Consider the following 19994-nt stretch of genomic DNA (forward strand, 5'->3'; position numbering starts at 1 on the left):
GAAAAAACCAACAACACATAGTACAAAATACATAGAGAAAGACGCAAGAATACACTGACATAGGAATGTCAAATATATGATTGTGTGAAAAACTTACAGCCTAAATTAATAAAATAAAAATATGAAATAAACAAATATACGCATACAGAATTAGTAAATGTTTCAATAATTAAAAGTTTTATTTTGACTAGGTTCAAGCATCATAACAATTCCCAGAGGGGAAAAATGAAAACACTTTATTTTTATTATTTATCAATTTTTAGCCCAATTAACCCTATCCAAATGAAACCAGCCAATCCCCGCACCGAACATACCAAACGTTTTCTTCATCAAAAAAAATCTGTGTATTTTTCCAAAAAAGATTTCCCCGCGCCCTCCGCGGCGGTGTTGGACACGAGAACGTAAGCTAGGTGGCCGCACGAGCACACTTATCGCACCCGCGGCTGTGCCACACGCGCATGGGATTCCGTCCTGCATGCGCGCCCGGGTATCCTTCAGCAGCAGCAGCCTGCAGCCGAGCGGAGGCAAAAAGCCGCTCAGCCCGGGTTAGGATCAGCCGGACCACAACCCTTGCCGGGACTCTGCCTCTGACACCAGCACGCGTTTTCTGAGGTGATTTCATTTCCTCTTCGAGAGGCTCAGCGGAGACACAGCGTGTTATTTATTTATATCGCGCGCGCGTTTGTGTGTGTGTGTGTGTGTGTGTGAGAGTGTGTGTGTGTGTGAGAGAGAGAGAGAGAGCCACAGCCAGCCGCGGCGGACAAACTGCGTCTTAACGCGGAGAGGTCGGACTTGTTCGGCTGGAGAAAACACACCAAAACGCACGCAGAAACACTCCGGTCCCGTCGCGCGGACCCCCTTGTTTTTTTGTTTTATTTTTTATTTCCTGTCAGTTGCTTTTTTTTTTTTTTTTAAATCTCGTGTTGCCAAACCAGGAACCCGCGGCTGAGCTCCTCGGTCCGAGGATGAACTAGAATCGAGGCTGCGAGGTTGCTTTTTTTTTTTTTTTAATTTTTGACTGGATTTATTTCGCTGTGGAGGAAAAGAGAGACCCGGGAAGCGGAGCGGAGCGGTGCGCACACACACACAAAAAAAGAAGAAACCGAGGTCTTCCTCTTCTCTTCTCTCCTCTCCCCCCCACCCCCTTGTCTCTCCATCTATCAGTCTGTCCTACCTGTCCTCTTCTGTCTCTTCATTTGTCCCCCCCCCCTCTCCCCTCCCCCCCTGTTTTTAGGGTCCGTGCGATTTTGCTAAAAAAAATAAAATGCATCATCAACAGCGGATGGCAGCTCTGGGAACCGACAAGGAGCTGAGCGACTTACTGGATTTCAGCGCGGTAAGGGACACTGACCTTCTTCTCCGCGTAAATATGAATATAATAACTCGTGTCATGACAGCTACAAGCCGTGGAAGAGCATGAACGCGTCCTGTAGGACTTCTTAAAGCGACCACTGTTTTACATTTTCTAACGTAATGACTTTTAAACCTGCTTATTTACACTCAACTGTTTTCTGTACAAAAGTGCGTTTCACGTAGAGTAACTTGCAAAAAGAAGTCAGTGCATATTATTTTTATTTTATTTTTGTAATTTCATTTCTGTGTGTGTGTGTGTGTGCAGAGACTTGTGATGCTGCATTGGTAATTTTGTTGTCTTATAGATGCGAAACAGCGATTTGAAAATGTTCCCAACATCCATGGTAGTATATCTCATTTTAAGTCCTTTATTTTTTTTTACTTTTCATGTGTAACCTGCTCTTTCTGCCCTTGATAGGATTTAGAAAATGTTATTTGTATTATTATTTTTTCTGTGTGTGTGCGAGTTTCCAGGCTGCCCCACGCGCTCCGCACCGCGTCGTACACAGAACGTTAGAGGCTCGGTGTAGTGATGGACCTGCGTGACAGACAGACAGACAGTCAGTCAGTCAGTCAGTCAGACAGACGGAAACACATGCATGCAGCCGAAAAAGAGAGAAATGTGACACACTTTCTCTCTGCGGTCGAAATGTTCCTGCAGCAGGCTGTTCGCTGCTCAAACTCCTGACTCCGTTTGAAAGTTTGTGTGTGTGTGTTTTGTTATTTAAAGGGGCTGCCTGTGTGTTGTGAACTTGACGGACAGGAAATAGTGCCTCCCCTCCTCCCTCCCTGGGTGGTATTTTCTCTCCTCTCCTCTGGGAGCAACTTTGGTCTGAAGAGGAGGAGGAAGAGGAGGAGGGGAAAAAAAACCACCCCGATATTAAGAAAAGAGAGACGGCATGAATATAGTGATATCAGAAAAAAAACCCGTCAGGAATGAGGCTAGTGATGCAAAATGAGACGCATGAGAGAAAAATCCCCCAAAATTCCCATGCAATATTGAAAGTTTCTGCAAGAATGTTAATGCAATAGACAATTACGATCACAGCTGAGGCCTGCACACATATGCTGTAATTCATACACATATGATATATTATATTATGTAAAATTATTAAAAGGAGACTAGAGATGCTGCACGAGATGCAAAAACAGGCCTCGTTAATGTACCTTTCCATCTCTATTGTGATGTCAATGCTGTCATCGTGACATCAGAGTTGAGGCCTACGTGCAGTACAGTTCACACTGTAACTGACCACGTAGTAGGTGTGTTATAGAGATACTTTAAATATTTTTTGAATTGGAGATTTTAATTCAAAAGCTCTCTAAAGAGCAATATACCGACACAGTAATCCCCTATAGATTAATACAACAGTATTGTTGGTCTGTTTAACACGGTGCACACAATAAGATCGCTGTTGAAGTGGGAACTACAGACATATGAATAGCAATATTTTTATTACAAATATGTGCTGTTTTTACTATTTAGACCTGCATAAATACATTGTTTAAGTCCTTATAGAAGTATTATTGTGTATATTAGTACACTAAATGTCCAATAAAATCACTGTAAACTCATTTGGTGGCACGGACGTTCTCTTGTTGTTATAGTGACATTCATTTATTTAAAAAAAGGCTTACAATAATAGAGATAAGATAGAAAGATAATTAATTTGATAATTGACTCCCACAGACAGAATAATATAGGAATATTTAAAAACTTTTATAGTGTCCTTTAATGAAAAAAAAAAGCATAAAATAACATAATAATCAAAATTGAGAACCACATATCAAGTCTCTATAGGAATATTGTGATGGTATAAATATACTATATTGTATGTGACAACATTATCTCCTTATGATGGCAGACATACGCTCATGTCAATAAATGAATATTATAGGATAATAATTACGGACAAAAGAGCAAAGAAAATAAAAAGAATTAATCACAAAATCAATATTTAGTAGCTCTTGAGTTCCTGGTGTGTATCATAGTAATATTATGGGCATTTAGGCTGTGTTTGCATTTCAACAGGTTTCTAAAAATGTCAATCAGCCCGTCTTAAATTATATTTCTTGAATAAAATAATCAAACAAAGGAGGGCATCAGCAGCAGCAGCTAGAATGTGTCTCCTCTCATTATAAACGCATGTCGGTCGCATTAATTTATGCAATCATCTGTCTTTGCACGCCCACAAGCTGACACCCGCAACTCCGAGTGGTTCAACTGGGACATATCGATAGACCTGCTGATAATCACAATTAGATCCTCCATCTCGCAAGCGTTCCTTTCCTCTTTGTTCGTCGCGGCCGTGAGGGAGCAACCTCAGTATCCGACATACGCACTTACAGGCCCCACAGGCTGAATTCAGAGAAAATGACAGGTTGACTGTTTATTGTTTGAGTCTGGGTTTAATGTACTTATATTGTTGTCTGTACAAAAGAATAGAAGAAAAAAAAAATCCCTCAAAACTGTAAATCCTGAAAAGCTTTTATCATTTGAAAGTGGGAAGCTCAGAGCGTGTCCACGATCGCTGAGAGTTCACCATCAAACACGCCGACACACAGGCCTGCTGTTTATCCAGAGAGGCTATCCATCGGGGTCAGACGATGAACTGTTGTCCTGAGAGGCTTTACAGTAGCCCTTACATTAAAACAACAGGAATCGGTATTCTTCTTCAGTCTCTGTCTTATCGTGGGTTTGTCTTTCCTGTAGATGTGTAGAGCAGATGACAACTAGTTCTGATGATTATCTCATATGTTGAAGTCAGATATGAAGTAGATATGAAGTGTTTCATTTCCAAAATGAGTCGTCCAATATTCGGTGAAAGTGACACTTTAGAATGAATACGCATGTATGATAAGTTGAGCAGGTGATTTAAGTGATCCTGTTTATTTTCTAATGCTGAATGTAGAATTTTATTTCTTTCTGCTTTCCCCCAAAAATGTTCCCACATTGTTTTGGAAAATGAACTCTTCATGTCTGTATTCAGGTCTGAGCTGAGAGTCTGTGTGACCATTAGGGCCGGGTATCAAAAATGTAAAATCTATATTTTTTTGTAAATTGACCATGCTAACTGTTGCTTTTAAAAAAAAATGTAAATGGAATTACATAATTTAAAGGGAAAAAACTTGGGACATGTTAAAACTTGTCTTTGAACTTGACTTACCCGTCTTCCTATTGGATTTGACCCTTGGGGATCTCTCTGGGACCTGCATTCCCATGGGAAATAATGTTGAACTTGACTGTGGACTTGTTAGTCATGATTTGGGACTTGATTTAACTTAGTTGTGACTTGCCTGTCTTGACTTTGGACTTAATGCGTTACATACATGTCTTGACTTGAGACTTGACGAGGGGTTAATTATCTTGACTTGGGGACTTGATGCGCCACGTACCTGTCTTGACATGAGACTTGATGCGCCACGTACCTGTCTTGACTTGGGACTTGATGCACCACGTACCTGTCTTGACTTGGGACTTGATGCACTACGTACCTGTCTTGACTTGGGACTTGACGAAGGATTATCTATCTTGACTTGGGACTTGATGCGTTACGTACCTGTCTTGACTTGGGACTTGATACATTACGTACCTGTCTTGACTTGGGACTTGACGAGGGATTATCTATCTTGACTTGGGACTTGATGCGTTACGTACCTGTCTGGATTTGGGACTTGATGCATTACGTACCTGTCTTGACTTGGGACTTGATGCATTACGTACCTGTCTTGACTTGGGACTTGATGCGTTACATACCTGTCTTGACTTGGGACTTGACGAGGGATTATCTGTTTATTTTTTATTTATTTATTTTGACTTGGGACTTGACGAGGGATTATCTGTTTTGACTTGGGACTTGACGAGGGATTATCTGTTTTGACTTGGGACTTGACGAGGGGTTAACTATCTTGACTTGGGTACTTGATGCGCCACGTACCGTTCTTGACTTGGGACTTGACGTGGTATTACCTGTCTTGACCTGGGGCGCGACTGGACTTGTTGTCCTTGATATGGGCCTGGACTCAGAACTTGTTGGGTTTCTCTTTGAACTTTACTCTTGACTTACCTGTCATGACTTGACCATGGACTTGTTCTTGATTTGGGAGTTGACGTACGATTTGCAAAACAGTGACCTGTCCCACCTCTGCAGGCAGTAAAACCATGGCCAGGGTTATAATTTCATTCAGTTATTTTTTTTATCTTTTTCTAAGTTCAGTCAAAATCTTGGCAATTTAAGATTGCAATTTATTTAGGCAAACCTGGAATTGGAATGATACCCAGTGATACCCAGCCCTAGTGATGATGGACCGTTTGTTTTCTTGGTAAATATGCACAAAGAGTTTCCTTCCAAAACGTCATATCTAATATGTTAAAAGCCCAAAAAAATTATCTAATGAGATGAAAATAATGAACATTGAGCGACCATTTAATCAAAGACATTTCCTGATGGGATTGTAACACATTTTTCAGCCAAATGCTGTCCTGGCGTTTTGGAATGAAGCTTTTCATGTGTAGCTGCAGTGATGTTTCTGTAGAGATGTGTCTTGCTGTTCGCAGTGTCAGTGCTCTCGGAGGTAATGTGCGCTCTGTTTGTCTTGTAGATGTTTTCCCCTCCCGTTAGCAGTGGAAAGAACGGGCCGACCTCCCTGGGGAGCGGACATTTCTCCGGCTCAAGTACGTCAGCTTTCTCCTTTTTTTCCCCCTACTCCTTCTCTTTTTTTTTCTTCCAGTCTTTTCCCAGCCTCCTCCTCTCCTTCCCCTTACACCTGCTCACTGCTGCTTTGCTTGCTGTTTGAATTTTCTTGTGGGTAACCATGTTCTGTTCATGCAGATACAGTTTTTTTTCGGTTTTATGCTGTTTTTGCTTCGTGGATTACTTTTGATTTTGAGGAGAAAAAGATATATATTTTTTTGTATACACTATAACTTGCTCATATATTCTTTGAATACTCTGTTTGGCCAGCTGGTTGCTGTTTTCTGTCCAAATTTTAGTACATTTTTTTGCAATGAGGTGGCCTGGTCTGATTACATGTTTTGATTATGGGTTAGTCTCTAAAAACGTACCTGACTGTCAGCCACAGGCGCATTGATTCCTACCGAAGAGGTAGATCAACGAAAAAATAGCTAACCAAATTTGGTTTTAATATTTAATTTATTATATGTATAAAAATAGCTGGCCAACGTAGCTTTTAGCAAATACTACTCAAACAAGGGAAATTCGTGAATTTTTCAGGGACTATATCAAACAATGGATTTATACCCACCGGCTGCTTGATTTTGACCAAAGGGGTTAAAGGTTTATTGTGTCCAAATCGTCCGTAACATACGTACCTGCATGCTCTGTGCTGGTGTAGTTTGTACGTGTTTGTTCCCTCTTTAACTCATAGTACATGACGTATGAGCATTGGGATGGAAAACACAGCCATGAGGTGATGATGTGATTTTTCAAGTGTCTGTATTTTGGGGCAAGAAGTTCATTTTTCAGCTGCTCAAGTTCATTCCTGAAGGAAACTTCCTGTTTTTCTGATTTGCTGCCCTCATTCTTTCCTGCCCGTGCATGTGTGTGTGTGTGTGTGTGTGTGTGTGGTGGGGATTGGTTCACTGTTTTCTTTTGACACAGTGGTGTTATTGGTGTCAAACAGGCACAGTTTGGTTTCATTAGTGGTGCAACATGGTTACTTTGACTTTGATTAGTTAGATCAATAAAGGTTAACGTGAGTGAGTTGGTAAAGTTGCCTCATGTGTCAGTCGGCACTTTTTTGTTCATTCATCCAGTTAGTCTGGAAGTCAGGGAGCAAACTTGTGGCGGACCGAAGTCTCATTTATCCACTCATATGCTCACTGCTCCCCAAATAAATGCATCTTTGCTAAAACCTTACTATTCAAAACACTTCTAATTCGTCCGGATGAATACCACGTCTGTGCGAGCATGAAACAGAAGTGTTTTAAATGGTAAAGAGTTTTTTTTCATCAAGGTTTGCTGTTTTGCTGTGCCATTTACCTTGTTTTTGGACTCTATTCAACATAGAGGTATGCGAGAAAAGTCTGAAGAATTCAATGTAACAACGGGTGAGTAATTGATAAACAGGCGGTAATATTGGGGTAACGTTTTTCTTTAAGCCTTCTGTCTCATGGCTGTCTGACTCAAACTGGACTGCCTCTATTGAAATCCATGTCTCGGTATCTAAAGCAGTTCCTTGCATTGTTTTAACACAGAGCTGTTTTTGGTGTGAACGCCAGCTTAGTGAGCGAGTCAGTTGGTGGCTCAGTGAGTTAGTCAGTCAGTGAGTGGTGAACATGCTGGTGCAGTATGTTCATGTTTTTATGTGCATATATTTTAAGGGATCTTTTAAGTGCAATTGTCCTGTAATGTTTTAGGGTGACCTCTTGAGCATGTTCCACATTTACTTTGATTGCTGAGAGCTGTTGTTGTTTTCCATATACATGCTTCTAAAACGAATACGTTGAATGTCGATGTTTTTGAATTTGGTCAGAACAAGTGACATAGTATATCGAGTGAGCATTATTGAAAGTTACATTGTACAGACAGTTTAAATAATGAGAAAGCCCAATAAGGGTTGGTGGTAGTTAAACACTGGACGTTTACCCGGGAGACCACTGTTCATGTCCTGTGTGAAGCCCAAAGTCAACGGTGAGTTTACGCTTGTTGCATAATGTTACGTAACAAAGACGACTAAGGGTAATTCTTAATTTACGCTAGTTACGTTGTTGCAGCTGTCATGTTATTATTTGAAGGCAAACAGTAATATTTTTCTAACTTTAACCAAGTAGTTTTGTTGAACCTTAACCTAACCGATAGTTTTACAACATTAACCACGTGGCATTGTGCGTTTCTGCAAGCATCATACGAAACGTATTTATGAAATGTATATACGCTTCAGAAACAACATTGACATTTAACGTATCCGTGGTTTGCAGAAACATACAACGCCAGCATTTTTTTCAGCGACTGGGTTGCGTAGTGAGATGAATTATTTTGATGGTTCGTCAATCGGACTGTTTTTGTCAGTTGCCAGTTGTTCAGCTTGAATCAATTGATGAACAAGCACTATTTTTATAGATTAAAAAGCAATGGTTTCCAAATTATTCTCCAATATTCTTATATGTTGACAATATTTGCAATGAGCATATGGCAGACATGAATTTTACACTCATTATATGATCTTATATGTATTTTTTAGTACAAAAGACAGATTGTCCACATCTCTCCTGCTTCTGCTTGCTCTATGGTTGGATGTACAGTTCTATATGTTACCTCATGTATTTTCCAGCACTCTATTGTACTACATGTGTGTGTGTGTGTGTGTTCTGTTCCATGTTCAGTCTGTATGACACAGGTTCAACCTCTGGAGGATGCTGCCTTTAAAAAAAAAAATCTTTTCTGGAAGCTTTTCACAGAAAACAGCCGGGTCGTCTCTGCCGCTTCCTCTCATGTTATTTGCCTCTAAACGGCGTTTCGGAAGCCATTTTGTTTGTTGGCTGGAAAACAGAGAGATGCCGAGACGTCTTCTTTGTTTACTGCTTCGTGGTGCGGTTGTTGTTGTTGGTGTTCTGCGGTTTCGGTGGTGTTGTTTGCTCCTGTGCCGCGCATACAAATGTGAGGAATGATGACAAATGTTAAAATTTTTGGGAAGAAAAAAGGCCCGCTTTTTGTAGAATCGGTGGCGGCTCTTGGGCTTCGGTTTGCTGTGTCGAGTTGTATCGTCATTTTGGGATTGTTGTTTTTTTCTTTTTTTTTCTTTACAGGAACACATAAACACTGGTGTCTCACACACGCATGCACTCATCCCTGAACACAAATCACACTCTGTTTCTCGCGCACACACTTCTAAAAACCCACATGTACAAGATGCAAAACACACACATACACACACACACACACACACACACACACACACACACACACACACACACACACACACACACACACTGCTCACCCCTGCTGTGGCTTTCTGCAGGCCTCGGCATTTTGATGAGCCCGCCGCTGTTTGTGAATGCAGCTAATTAGAACTCTATAGACCTACACAACCATGAGAGCAGCGGTTTCCAAAGGCTGGGGCGATGCCAGAGGCTGGGACCTGCCGACACTGAACCGGGGTCCGCACACACACTGTGTGTTTAGTTCAGGTTAATGACTTTTGGTTTGGAGAATCTAAAGAAATTACATTCAGAGAAACTGGAAACATCATCCTCCTGTCCAGTATTTTCTGTAATTTTCCTGCATGAGATTAATATATCTTATCTGTAATATTGATTTATTTCTTAATGAATTCATTGTAAATATTGTTTTACATTTAAAAAGCTAAAAAAACACAGCAGCATTAGCTCGATGAATGATTTGGACTCAGCGGCTGCTCAAGATGGAAAAAAACACTCAATATCCACCAAAACCAGGACCAGCCCTGGCAAGGGTCAATCAATACTAGTACAGACTGTTTACTTTCATCTTCACATTTTAAACTAGTCTGTTAAATCAGAGCTTCAAATTCATTCAGTTTGTCATGATGTCATGAGAGCAGGTGGGCTGTATGTACAGCATTTTGATGTGAACATGATGAGGAGGTTTTTTCCAGCAGCTGCATGAAAAGCGAGACAGCGGGACAGGACTTCACATATTGAATGCTAACATGTGAACGGTATAGTCCGGGCGGTTTTCTGCCCAGTTGGGCTACTTTTTATCTCATAGTGCGGGAAAACATTGTTTTGGGTGGCTTGTGATAATTTGGAGTACTTTTTGGGCCATTTGATCCCCTCCTTACAGATAGTGAGGTCACATTCCAATGAATGGGCCCCTTTGTTGTATGGTTGCGATCGATGAGGCACTGAGTTCAGCAGGTTCAGCTCAACCCCAGTAATAAATGTATGTGTAGGTAGTATGCCGGAAAAAAAAGGATTATATGGCAAAACGTTTTAATGCTTGCGTGAGATGGAATATGTTGATGTATCAATCAAATAACCACAGAAACAAGCTTAGCAAATAAATTATGACGTACAAAAAGCACGTTAACTCAACTTTCTAAGCATCATATCTTTGTGTAACATTCCTCAAATGAATACAATACAACTCAATGTCATATAAAAGCTAAACATAAATTCTCAAACTGACAAAAAGCCCGCTCCACAAAACAAAACAAAAGATTGCGTTACTTTCGCAACAATTGGGCGAGTTCCAGGATCTGATTAAGATGCCTTTAAATCCTCAGTGAACAGTTGGCAACCAATTCCTGGCCTTTGGTTGCCATCTGGGGCAACCACTTTTTAACATGTAAAAAAAGAGGGACACCCCAAATAAATAATTTTACAAATATGTGTTACATTAGTGGTAGTAGATTCATATTTTACAGTCAGACCTGGAACAAGACATCTGAACAACGTAGGCTTCTGTGGCGAAGAACCAGACGAATCTGGACGATACATGTCACATTTTTATTATTTAACTGACGTATAACTGCATATTATCTGAATTACTCAATATCTAAGGGGACTAAAGATGGCAACCACAGTTTCAGTTTTGGCAACCAAAGGCTGGCAACCCCTTATAAAAGTTAGCGTCGAGCCCCAATCCTTCCACACCGCAGCGAGTCAACAGTCTTTTAGTCAGCAAGCTAGTCTCACACACACCTCTCACACTTGATAGTTAGTTTATTAGTTTAATAAGAAGAGCAAAGCAATGTTTTGTCCAAACCAAAGCAAGAGACTTTGCCTAATAAAATATAGTTTAAAAATAAAACATCATTCAAATCGGTAAATATATCGTCAAAGTAATGGGGTTAGATGCCCAACACCACAATAAAGCACAGTGATTTTTATTACATCCTCTCTTTAAATCTCCTATGGTCTTTTAAGCAGCATTTTCCAACCACAAAGAACACAGTTCGTCCCCAAATAGCTTCAGAATGGGCGGAGGTTGCCAAACAGGGTTAAAGAAGACAACATCAACGGCAAAATTAGAACATAAAGGAGACAGGCGGCTGGATGGAAGCAGGAGACACAGAAGCGTGTAAAGATAACACGTGGAGAGGCAGAGGAATCCAAACAGGTTTTAGGATTTGGTTTATCTGATGCTTTTGAGAGCGAGTAGTGACGTTTTTTTTCTACTTCTCCCAAACATGTCTTCATGTAGAATTAGAATTTTGAAAATGACATCCTTCACACAAAGCTGTGAATACATTTTTTGGGGTGTTTTGAAGCGCTCTCCTCTTCCGTGTAAGTCCTCGTATTTTTGGGGGGCGACAAATTCGCCGTAAAAAAAAACACAAAAGCGTCTAAACATAAACAACGCACAATCTCCCCACAAGTCCCCGGCTGACACGCTCAGCCCACGGTCATCGACAACCAGGAAGTGGATTAGCCATTTTAATTATTGGGAGATTTGGCCATTGTTGCCGTTTTATTTTGGGATCATCCCTGGAAAAGATAATGCACACTTCAAACTCTGTGTGTGTGTTTTTCTAATCTCCTCCTGGATGGAGCTGTTCAGCAAGCGGCTTCACTCTGCCTGTCAAAAAACGCTGCCACCGTGCCACCCGTCTATTTCAGGTCTTGGCTGCTTGTGGTGCTTTTTTTTCTTTTTTAAACACATAACCTCTCAGATCCGCTGTTTGTCTGCCTGTCAATGATGTTGGAAGGGGACTGAGGTGCGTTGACGTGTGTGTTCATAGAAAGATTGAGTGTTGAGCTTGTAAATGTGTGACTGACAGAGTTGTGTGTGTGTGTGCGTGTGTTTAGTTGAGAATAACGGGGGGAAGGGAAGGGGGCTTTGGGGGCGGGAGGGCAAACCATCCTTTTCGTTGCCATGGAACATAAAGTTGGCAACGAGAGATTGACGAAATGTTTCCTCAAGTGTCAGCAGAAAGAAACAAAGAAATGGAGGAAGGAAGAAGAGAAGGAGGAATGGAAAGCTGAAGGAAGGAAACAAGGAAAAGAGGGAAAGGAAACAGGGAAAGAAGGGAGGAGGGAAGAAAGAAAAAATAGAGTGAATAAAGAAAGGAAAGGTAAAAGATACGAGGAAGGAAGGAAAGCAAAGATCAGAGGAAGAAAGAAAGAAAGGATATTAAAAAAAGAGAGGAAAGAAAAGAAGGAAGATAGAAAGGGTGAAAAAGGGAAGGGGAAGAGATTCAAGAAAGGAAAAAATGCAAAAGTGAGAGGAAAAAAGAAAGGAAATGAAAAGAAAGACAGAGGAATGGAAAGAAGGAAGAGTGGAAAAAAATAACATGGAACTCGAAAAGGTAAGACAGGAAAGAACTAATGCAAGAATGGATGAAGAAAGGATGGATCAGCCACGGACGTCACACCGTATCGGCAATAATTCAATTCAAACTGATAAATTAACCCAATAATGGCTTCTATCAGTCGACAGCATATTGGTACTTGTTAAAATTTAACAACTTATATAAGTATAACTTAAACTCGTACAGTTTAGTGGTTGCCGTTTCAGTTCTGCTTCCACAGCCCCCCACTTTCACAAGTTCGACACAGGTCGGTGGTCCCTCCCCTTCCGCTACCTAGCAACGACGGCCACCGTGGAGGGTGAGAAGAGTCCGATGTTCCACACTCTTCCACGCTTTTTCACCGTTATCGTATGGGTGCTCTCGAGTGCGCTGCATTTTGCCATACTTGTCAGTGTGAAGACACTCAGGCACTCAAAACAAAAAAAAAGCAAGCGTACGTACAGAAGTACGCAAAGTGTGAGACACAACAAGTGTTTGTGGTGATGAAGGAAATAGGTTTTGGACATTTTAGCTCTTTTAACTCACAGAGGAATACAATATCAGGCTGTGAATATACACATAAAATGTGTGTTGGTTTCTGCCCAGGATTTGTTGACAATAAGATAAATATAGAATATCACCAGATTTAAAAAATAAAGACGACTGTCAGGGAGACGATCGCAAAATCAATAGGCTTTATCCTGTTTTATTTTTCGGGCCACCGTCCATCTCCTCCTTTTTTCTTCCTTTTCCACGTCAAAGCCGAAGCCACACACACACACACACACACACACACACACACACACACACACACACAGCAGCACGGCCGCCTCTGCCAGCGAGCTTCACGCATTAGCAGAGAAATTTGGGCAAAGGATAGATACAGCCCCGATGGCATGCCTGATTTTGTTCCTCTAATTGGCATAGCTTATTAAGTCACAGTTCACGGCGGAGGAAAAAAAAAACGGGGGTTGCTTTAATAATCCCCCCCCCCCGTTTGATTTGATGCACTTGTACCGAGACAGATAACGCGCTCCAACGCGGCGAGCCCCCCCCCCCCACACACACCGCCGCCACCCTCTTGTCTCTATCCAGTCAAATCTGCCTCTGTTATGCCTGTCACTCAAAAAAATAAAACACCCCGGCTGATCGCTTTCAAAATAGAGATGGGGAGCAGGAGCCAGTCACTTAATACCCCCCCCGCCCACCCTTCTCTGCCTCCGAGGCTGTTAGATTGTCTCCTTTACCCAGCAAGGAGACGCAGAACGGCTCACAAAAAAACACCCAACCATGTTCCTAATTGTGGTGCGGATTAGGGATTAATAAGCGTTTTTAGCCATAATGGCAAATATTATTGGCCCCATTTGCTTTTCTAATGCTAATAATGACTCCACTAATAATGGCAGTGATTTCAAGGTTAGCGTCTGTGAGAACTCTGCGTGGGTTTATGCTTTTTCAATATTTTTTTTCCCCCCCTAAAGCTCAGGAGATTGACGTGCCGCTTGCTTCGACGGACCGGCTCGCTACCGAGTCGGAGCTCCATATGTTTTCCCCGAAGACGACGCTGAGATGTGCTGAGCTGTTGAGTTTACATGTTCTTCTGTTTTGGTTTCTTTGACTTGAAGTTGAATCAAGTTGAGTTGTTTAGTTTGACTTGATCCCTTTTTTTGTGTTAGAAGTTTTACTTTGAGCAGGGCTGGATTTTCCTGTTTTGGTGCAAAAAAAAACAAGGTACGGCAGGCCCCCATTGACCCCCTTGTTTGTGGTTGCTTGGTTAAACTCAAGTTTATTTATGAAAATTGATTTGCGACAGAAGGGTACCAGCGAGACTGAAATGTAATGTTTACAGGATGGTAGTGAGGCCAGGTAATTGACGAAAGCTGGAGTCGAAGATTCCGTTGGGATTGACGAGGATGGACGAGGTTAGGATTGAGAATATACGAGGGACTGTTCAGGTCAGGACGGATTTGGAGGTAAAGCGAGAGAGGCCTTGGACATGTACAAGGGAGAGATGTTGGGTGCGTTGGGATAAGGATGCCAAAGATGGAGACGACGGAGGAAGACGCAAGGAAGAGATGGAAACTAAGGAGAGCAGCCAAAAGAATACGATTTCCAGTGCGAGTTTTGATGCGGTGGTAGTTGTAAGACAGGTACATAGGTTGTAATGCCGGACCTGCTTTAAACCCTCAGCAATTCAGTTGATTTCAGTTTTCAGATGTGTCAAATATACTTTGACCAAATAAACCAAATTACCACAAACCAGTTGACAAACTATGATTTGACCTTTAGGACCCTTAGAGCCTGGAATTCCTGCTTGCTTTTACCCAGGTGGAGATCCAGACCTTGGTTTAAGTTTCAGTTTCATTTGGTTTAGACAGATCTAGTGTGGTTCAGTTTGAATTTACCTATTATTAGGCGGGACACATTTAGTTATTTAAATCCGGTTGAAAAAACGCTTGTATCTAAGCTAGATGTCTAAAAAAGTAAACTTTCAACCTTTTGCATGAGTACGCCATAAGTTTGTCTTTGGTGTGATATGTTATAGTTATTTTATAGTTATTTAATCTTGTTTTACTCAGATAAACTTAGGTTTAGTTAGCTTTAGGTTACATTTCCTGTCAGCTTAATGATTCGCCTGTTGTTACAGTTGAAAACTGGACTAAATTTGGTTGAAAAGTCAACTTTCGTTTCGCTTATATTTAACTTTTCAATGAGTATCATTATGCAGCACAAACTAAAACTCAGCCCAGGTTTACCTTGGACACCTAGATGTCTTTTGAATTGCAATTTACTAAGCCAATACTTACTTGGCTCTAGAAATGTCAACCGTAATAACTTGATGTCAAAGTCAGTGAAGAGAATGAAATATAAATCATGTTTTTGTAGGTTTTGTTTCCCCGATGTTTTGGACGAGCGTGCCAGCAGTCAGTGTTTGCATCTTTTGTTGCCTTGAGGCACTTTGTTATAAGTTGACTGAATGTTGACAGACAGCCAGTGCTTAATTACTGCTTTTCATCTGCTTTTGGCTGGAGTCAGAAAGGGACTTGTTTTTAGAAGCATCTGTTGCACACCTGCAGCAGGTTACCTGCTTGATTTGTATGTTCAAAGCATAAACCAGTCATTAGCAGTGGAGAGTGCATAGGAAGACAGACAGACTATGTTAAAGTCTCTATCAGCTATTTATTTTCCTCATCTTCTTTCAATATTTGACAATGCAATCCTGATTATTGGTCTCAAGTTTCCTTTTTTACCAGACAATGTTATCATGTTGGCTGTTTGCGGTCAGAAACAAGTGATTCATCTGTCCCACAATGTCATTTTAAGTGGACATAGAAGTTGCGGAGGCGATTACGGGGAGCAGTTTGATGATGTTTGCGATGTCAGTGGAAGAATTATATCCCAATTCAAGAGCTGATATTTCTGGACGTCGACTTGTACCAACTCTATGTTTTGAATGAGCAGTGGCACAGGAAGATGACGTCCCCGTTCTTAATTCCTCCCACTGAGCTGTAATTGGCTCGGTTGTTTCTCCAAGTGAGGGATCAGCTGGCAGTGATTGCAACACCAGACAGAACGTGGGGAGAAAGGTCTGGATCCAGGCTACATTGTAATGGCCAATAGTTAGCAACCATCATGCCTTACACTCACAGGGACGGAAGTTAAATAAAGATGGCTGATTAGTGTCCAAAACTAATCAGCCATTTGACTCCATGCTGTGTACCTGAAGGCCAATGTTTTAATTCGGTGCCTTCAGGTGGGTTCCTAATTCTCTTTCAAAACGATCCACTGATTCACAAATTTGTGTTGCAGTGAAGTAACAATTTTGCTAAAATAACAAAACTTGACCACGTTTGAAAAAGCGAACAAGACATTAAGTCCTTGTCGGCTTTCCTTGTCGAACAATAAGAGCGATTCTCCATTTCCGCTTGCATGTATTTTTTGTTTTGTTTTTTTAGCCATGCTAACTTTAGTCAGATTGTCCTCTGCTTTGGCACACACATAAAATATATCTTGACACCTGCCCTGGGACTACATTTAAAAAATAGCCCTTTTGGCGCATTTACAGGAATGTTTTATAAATGTGCACTTTCCCTACCAAATAAACCAATGAAATAAAATAAAAATAAACAACTATTGCTATGAATTTTGGTACAGAAATTGATGGTCCACAGAGGATGAATCCTTATGATCCTCTGTGATCCTCCGACTTTCCCCTAGCACCCCCATGAAGGTGCATTTCTGGGTAACCTGTAATGACATAACTAACAGGATCAATTGTAATCACTGTGATGATCCCTTGACTTTTCATCTGGCACCATCATAAGGTTAAACCTTTTGTTACCTAAAAAACTAATGACATTCCCATCAGCCTCAGCTTCACTTTGTGTTTAGTGCTAATGAGCAAATGTTAGCATGCCAGCACTCTCGACCGAGTGTTGAATGTGGTATGTGTTATACATACAGCATCGTCATTGTGAGCATGTTAGCGTGCTGCTGTTAGCCTTTAGCTCAAAACGCCACTCTCTTTTAGCCTTGTTCAGTTATTAGCATAGACTGTATATAGGAAGTGGACGTAGTCATCTAGAAGTTTGTGGATTGACGTTTTGAAGGCTCAAGTTCTGCGATTTCACCTTCGCCATCTTGGATTACGGGCATCGCCATGTTGTTTTTTCGCAACCAATGAATGGAGGTAACCATATTTGGATTGCGGAGGAGTGACGTAGAGAGGCCGTATACGTCTCTGGTAGCAGCAACAACCTTTCCACCACACTAAGCCTCGCCCTAAAGCATACTCTGCTTTATGGTCTAATTGACTCTAAATGGACCATAATTTACAAATGAACATCATGCTGTATTGAAGAAGACTCAAACCTGTCGATTGAGACCATAAATTCACCATGACAATGTTTACTGAGGTAATGAATCAAATGAGAAGTAAAGTAATTTTTTCATAGACTATACAACCAGATTTCTATTTGCAACTTGAGGAGTCGCCCCCTGATGGTCAGTCGAGAGAATGCAAGTTTTAAGACACTTCTGCATTTGCTTCACTTGGCAGAACCGGAGGTTGCCACCTGATTATTAGTTATATTCAGCGTGTCAGTTTATGTTTCCTTTGGCAGCTCAGTCACACAATCTGCTCATTTCCTCTTCTCCAATCACCTAACTGAATACCTGACCCCCCCCTTGGTGAAGGGGGGGGAGGGTCTTTTGGTGAAACCTCACGACTGCGGCACCCCCCCACCTTCACCGGTAAACATCCCTTCTCTCCTCTCCGCGGTCGGTCTGTGACGTCGACGAGGTGTCGCGTGTTCCACCGCTCGCTCCTCACACCTGTTCGCTCATACCGGCAGCGGCACAATCGCACAACCAGCGAGCCTAATTACCCGGCCCTTAAAAAATAAAGAGACGGGGGAACGTCAACCAGCCTGCCTGGCAATTACAGCGGCGCTGAACACCTCTCCGCAACAAACACCACTCCAATTAGAGGCAGCCAACTTATTCTGGGAGGCGGCAGTGTGTGTGTGTGTGTGTGTGTGTTTATGCTTGTAAGTGCAAGTGTGTGACAAGCTAAATTGTTTGGGGTGTGTGTGTGTGTGAGGGGTAAACGTGTGGCTAAAGTGAAAGCAGAAGAGGTGTGCTATGTGAAAATGGTGGCTGTTAATTGAGAAGACGACGGTCTGAGAAATCAAACGTGACGCAGTCGGAGCCCGCTGATTCCGCCCACGCCTTCATCCTTTTGCCCTCCTCTTCCTCCTCTTCCTCCTCGCTGTCTTGTTTTTGCCCAATCACTGCTCGCCCTCCTTCTGTTCTCTTCATCCCGACCCCCTCTGCTCTTCCATCGTCAGCCTCCTTCACGGTCTCCCACTTCTCATTATTTTATCCTTTTAACTTCCTTCCCCTCCTTCTTCACCACTTCCTCTTCCTCCTCCTTCTTGCTGTTTTCACCCCCATCACTCCTCCTCCTTCATTCCAGCTCTGCTCCTTTTCCTTACAGCCTCCTCCTCTTCTTCTTCTTCTAGTTACTCAAAATCTTCTGGCATCTCTTCAACCTCGCCTTTTATCGTACTCCACCTCCTTTTTGTTTGTCACAAACCTACTCATCTTCCTCATCAGCTTACTTGTCCACCTCACTTTCTTCTTGACCCCGCAGCCCTTCATTCTTCTGGCTTCTCTTCATCTTCATCTTTCTCCTTCTTCTTCCTCAGTTTCAACTTCTACGTTTCCTCTTCCTCCTCCCTGCTCTTCCTCTTCACTGTTTTCTTATCAAATTTTTTGTTTTCCTCCTCCATCTCAGTATTGTCATCTCTTCTTTTCTCAGCTCCCTCATCAGCCTCCTTCTTTCTCTCTTCAATCTCCTTCTTTTCCCCCTCTGTTCTCTTTATTCCTTTTTTAAAATTAATTCCCTCCTCTTTTGTCTCTCCATCTAAATTCTGTCCTTCACCTCTCTTCTTTTTCGTCCCCCCCTTCTCTTCCTCTCATCACTCTCGTCCAGTCTCTCCCTTTTCCCGCTTTTCCTTCCTCATCCTCTTTGTTCTCTTTCGGTTGCTCTCTCTCTCTTCCCCTTTCACCCATTCACCTGCTTCCTCTTCCTCCTCCTCCCAGCTTCAGCTACACCAGCACACTGTTGTCGACTCACATAATGTCCTTGTGATGTTCCTAGTCACTAGGGTGATCAGATCCCAACAAACCAAATGTGAGACAAATGTGGAGCATGCTACCAATGCTGAGAGGGAGTCTAACATTTTGATATAATGTCTATCTAACTTAAAAAAAAGAAACATTAATACTCTGCCCCTTCGCTCGTAGCATCTCTGTGCTTTTTCTTCTGGTTAAAGCAGTAGCACAAAACTATGGTGGTTACAGGTTGCTGTGTTGCTTCATGTCGTATTCCCCAATGTGTGAAATTAAAAAAATAACTTTACAAAAAACGAATTCTGAAAAAACTCAACTGTATTTCTTTTCTTTGTGGTAGTTTCCAGCATTCCGCCTACATTTGCGGTGACTCACAATTTCCCCTCCCCCGTTGGGCGAAGCGTAGCAAAGATACTGACAGGTGCGCAGTTTGATTGACAGCCGTCACTGCTGTCTTCGCAGCGGAGACTATATAAGCCAGATTTTCCCGGAAGCGGTTTGACTTTTTCAAACTAAAGCTAATCAAAATGCGGGACAGCGTCTCAATACGTGGGACAATATTGCTGTGCAGTCCTGCGTAAAGCTAAACAGCTGGTCCCCCCCCCCCCCCCACCTGTTGCTACAGACAAAGTTTTATCCTCTAAAATTAGATTCCTGTTGAGGCTCTTTGGGTGCTTTCAGTGCAACAAATCCTGTAGCCATGTGATGTGTTTCTTCTGATTGGTTCATTAACTTTGCATTTCCTCTGGACCTTCAACATTTACTGTTTCTTC

At 41.9% G+C, this 19994-nt stretch overlaps 1 protein-coding gene across 6 annotated transcripts in view; it reads left to right on the forward strand.

Moving 5' to 3' along the window:
* The first annotated feature begins 477 nt into the window (after positions 1-477).
* Positions 478-19994, forward strand: part of tcf4 (transcription factor 4) — a 223871-nt gene continuing 204354 nt past the window's right edge. For 4 of the 6 annotated variants that reach the window (XM_068705999.1, XM_068705996.1, XM_068706000.1 and 1 more), the window contains exons 1-3: positions 478-1336; positions 1659-1697; positions 5956-6028. In XM_068705999.1, coding sequence (XP_068562100.1) covers positions 1265-1336; positions 1659-1697; positions 5956-6028 — 184 coding nt within the window. In that variant the 5' untranslated portion in view covers positions 478-1264. The remainder of the gene's footprint in view (positions 1337-1658; positions 1698-5955; positions 6029-19994) is intronic. The other 2 variants (XM_068705997.1, XM_068706001.1) reach the window with 2 other exon arrangements.

The sequence above is a fragment of the Cebidichthys violaceus genome, unplaced genomic scaffold (genome assembly GCF_023349555.1).
Source record: "Cebidichthys violaceus isolate CVI_PGR_0920_01 unplaced genomic scaffold, fCebVio1.0.p SCAF_12, whole genome shotgun sequence".
Lineage (NCBI taxonomy): Eukaryota > Metazoa > Chordata > Actinopteri > Perciformes > Stichaeidae > Cebidichthys > Cebidichthys violaceus.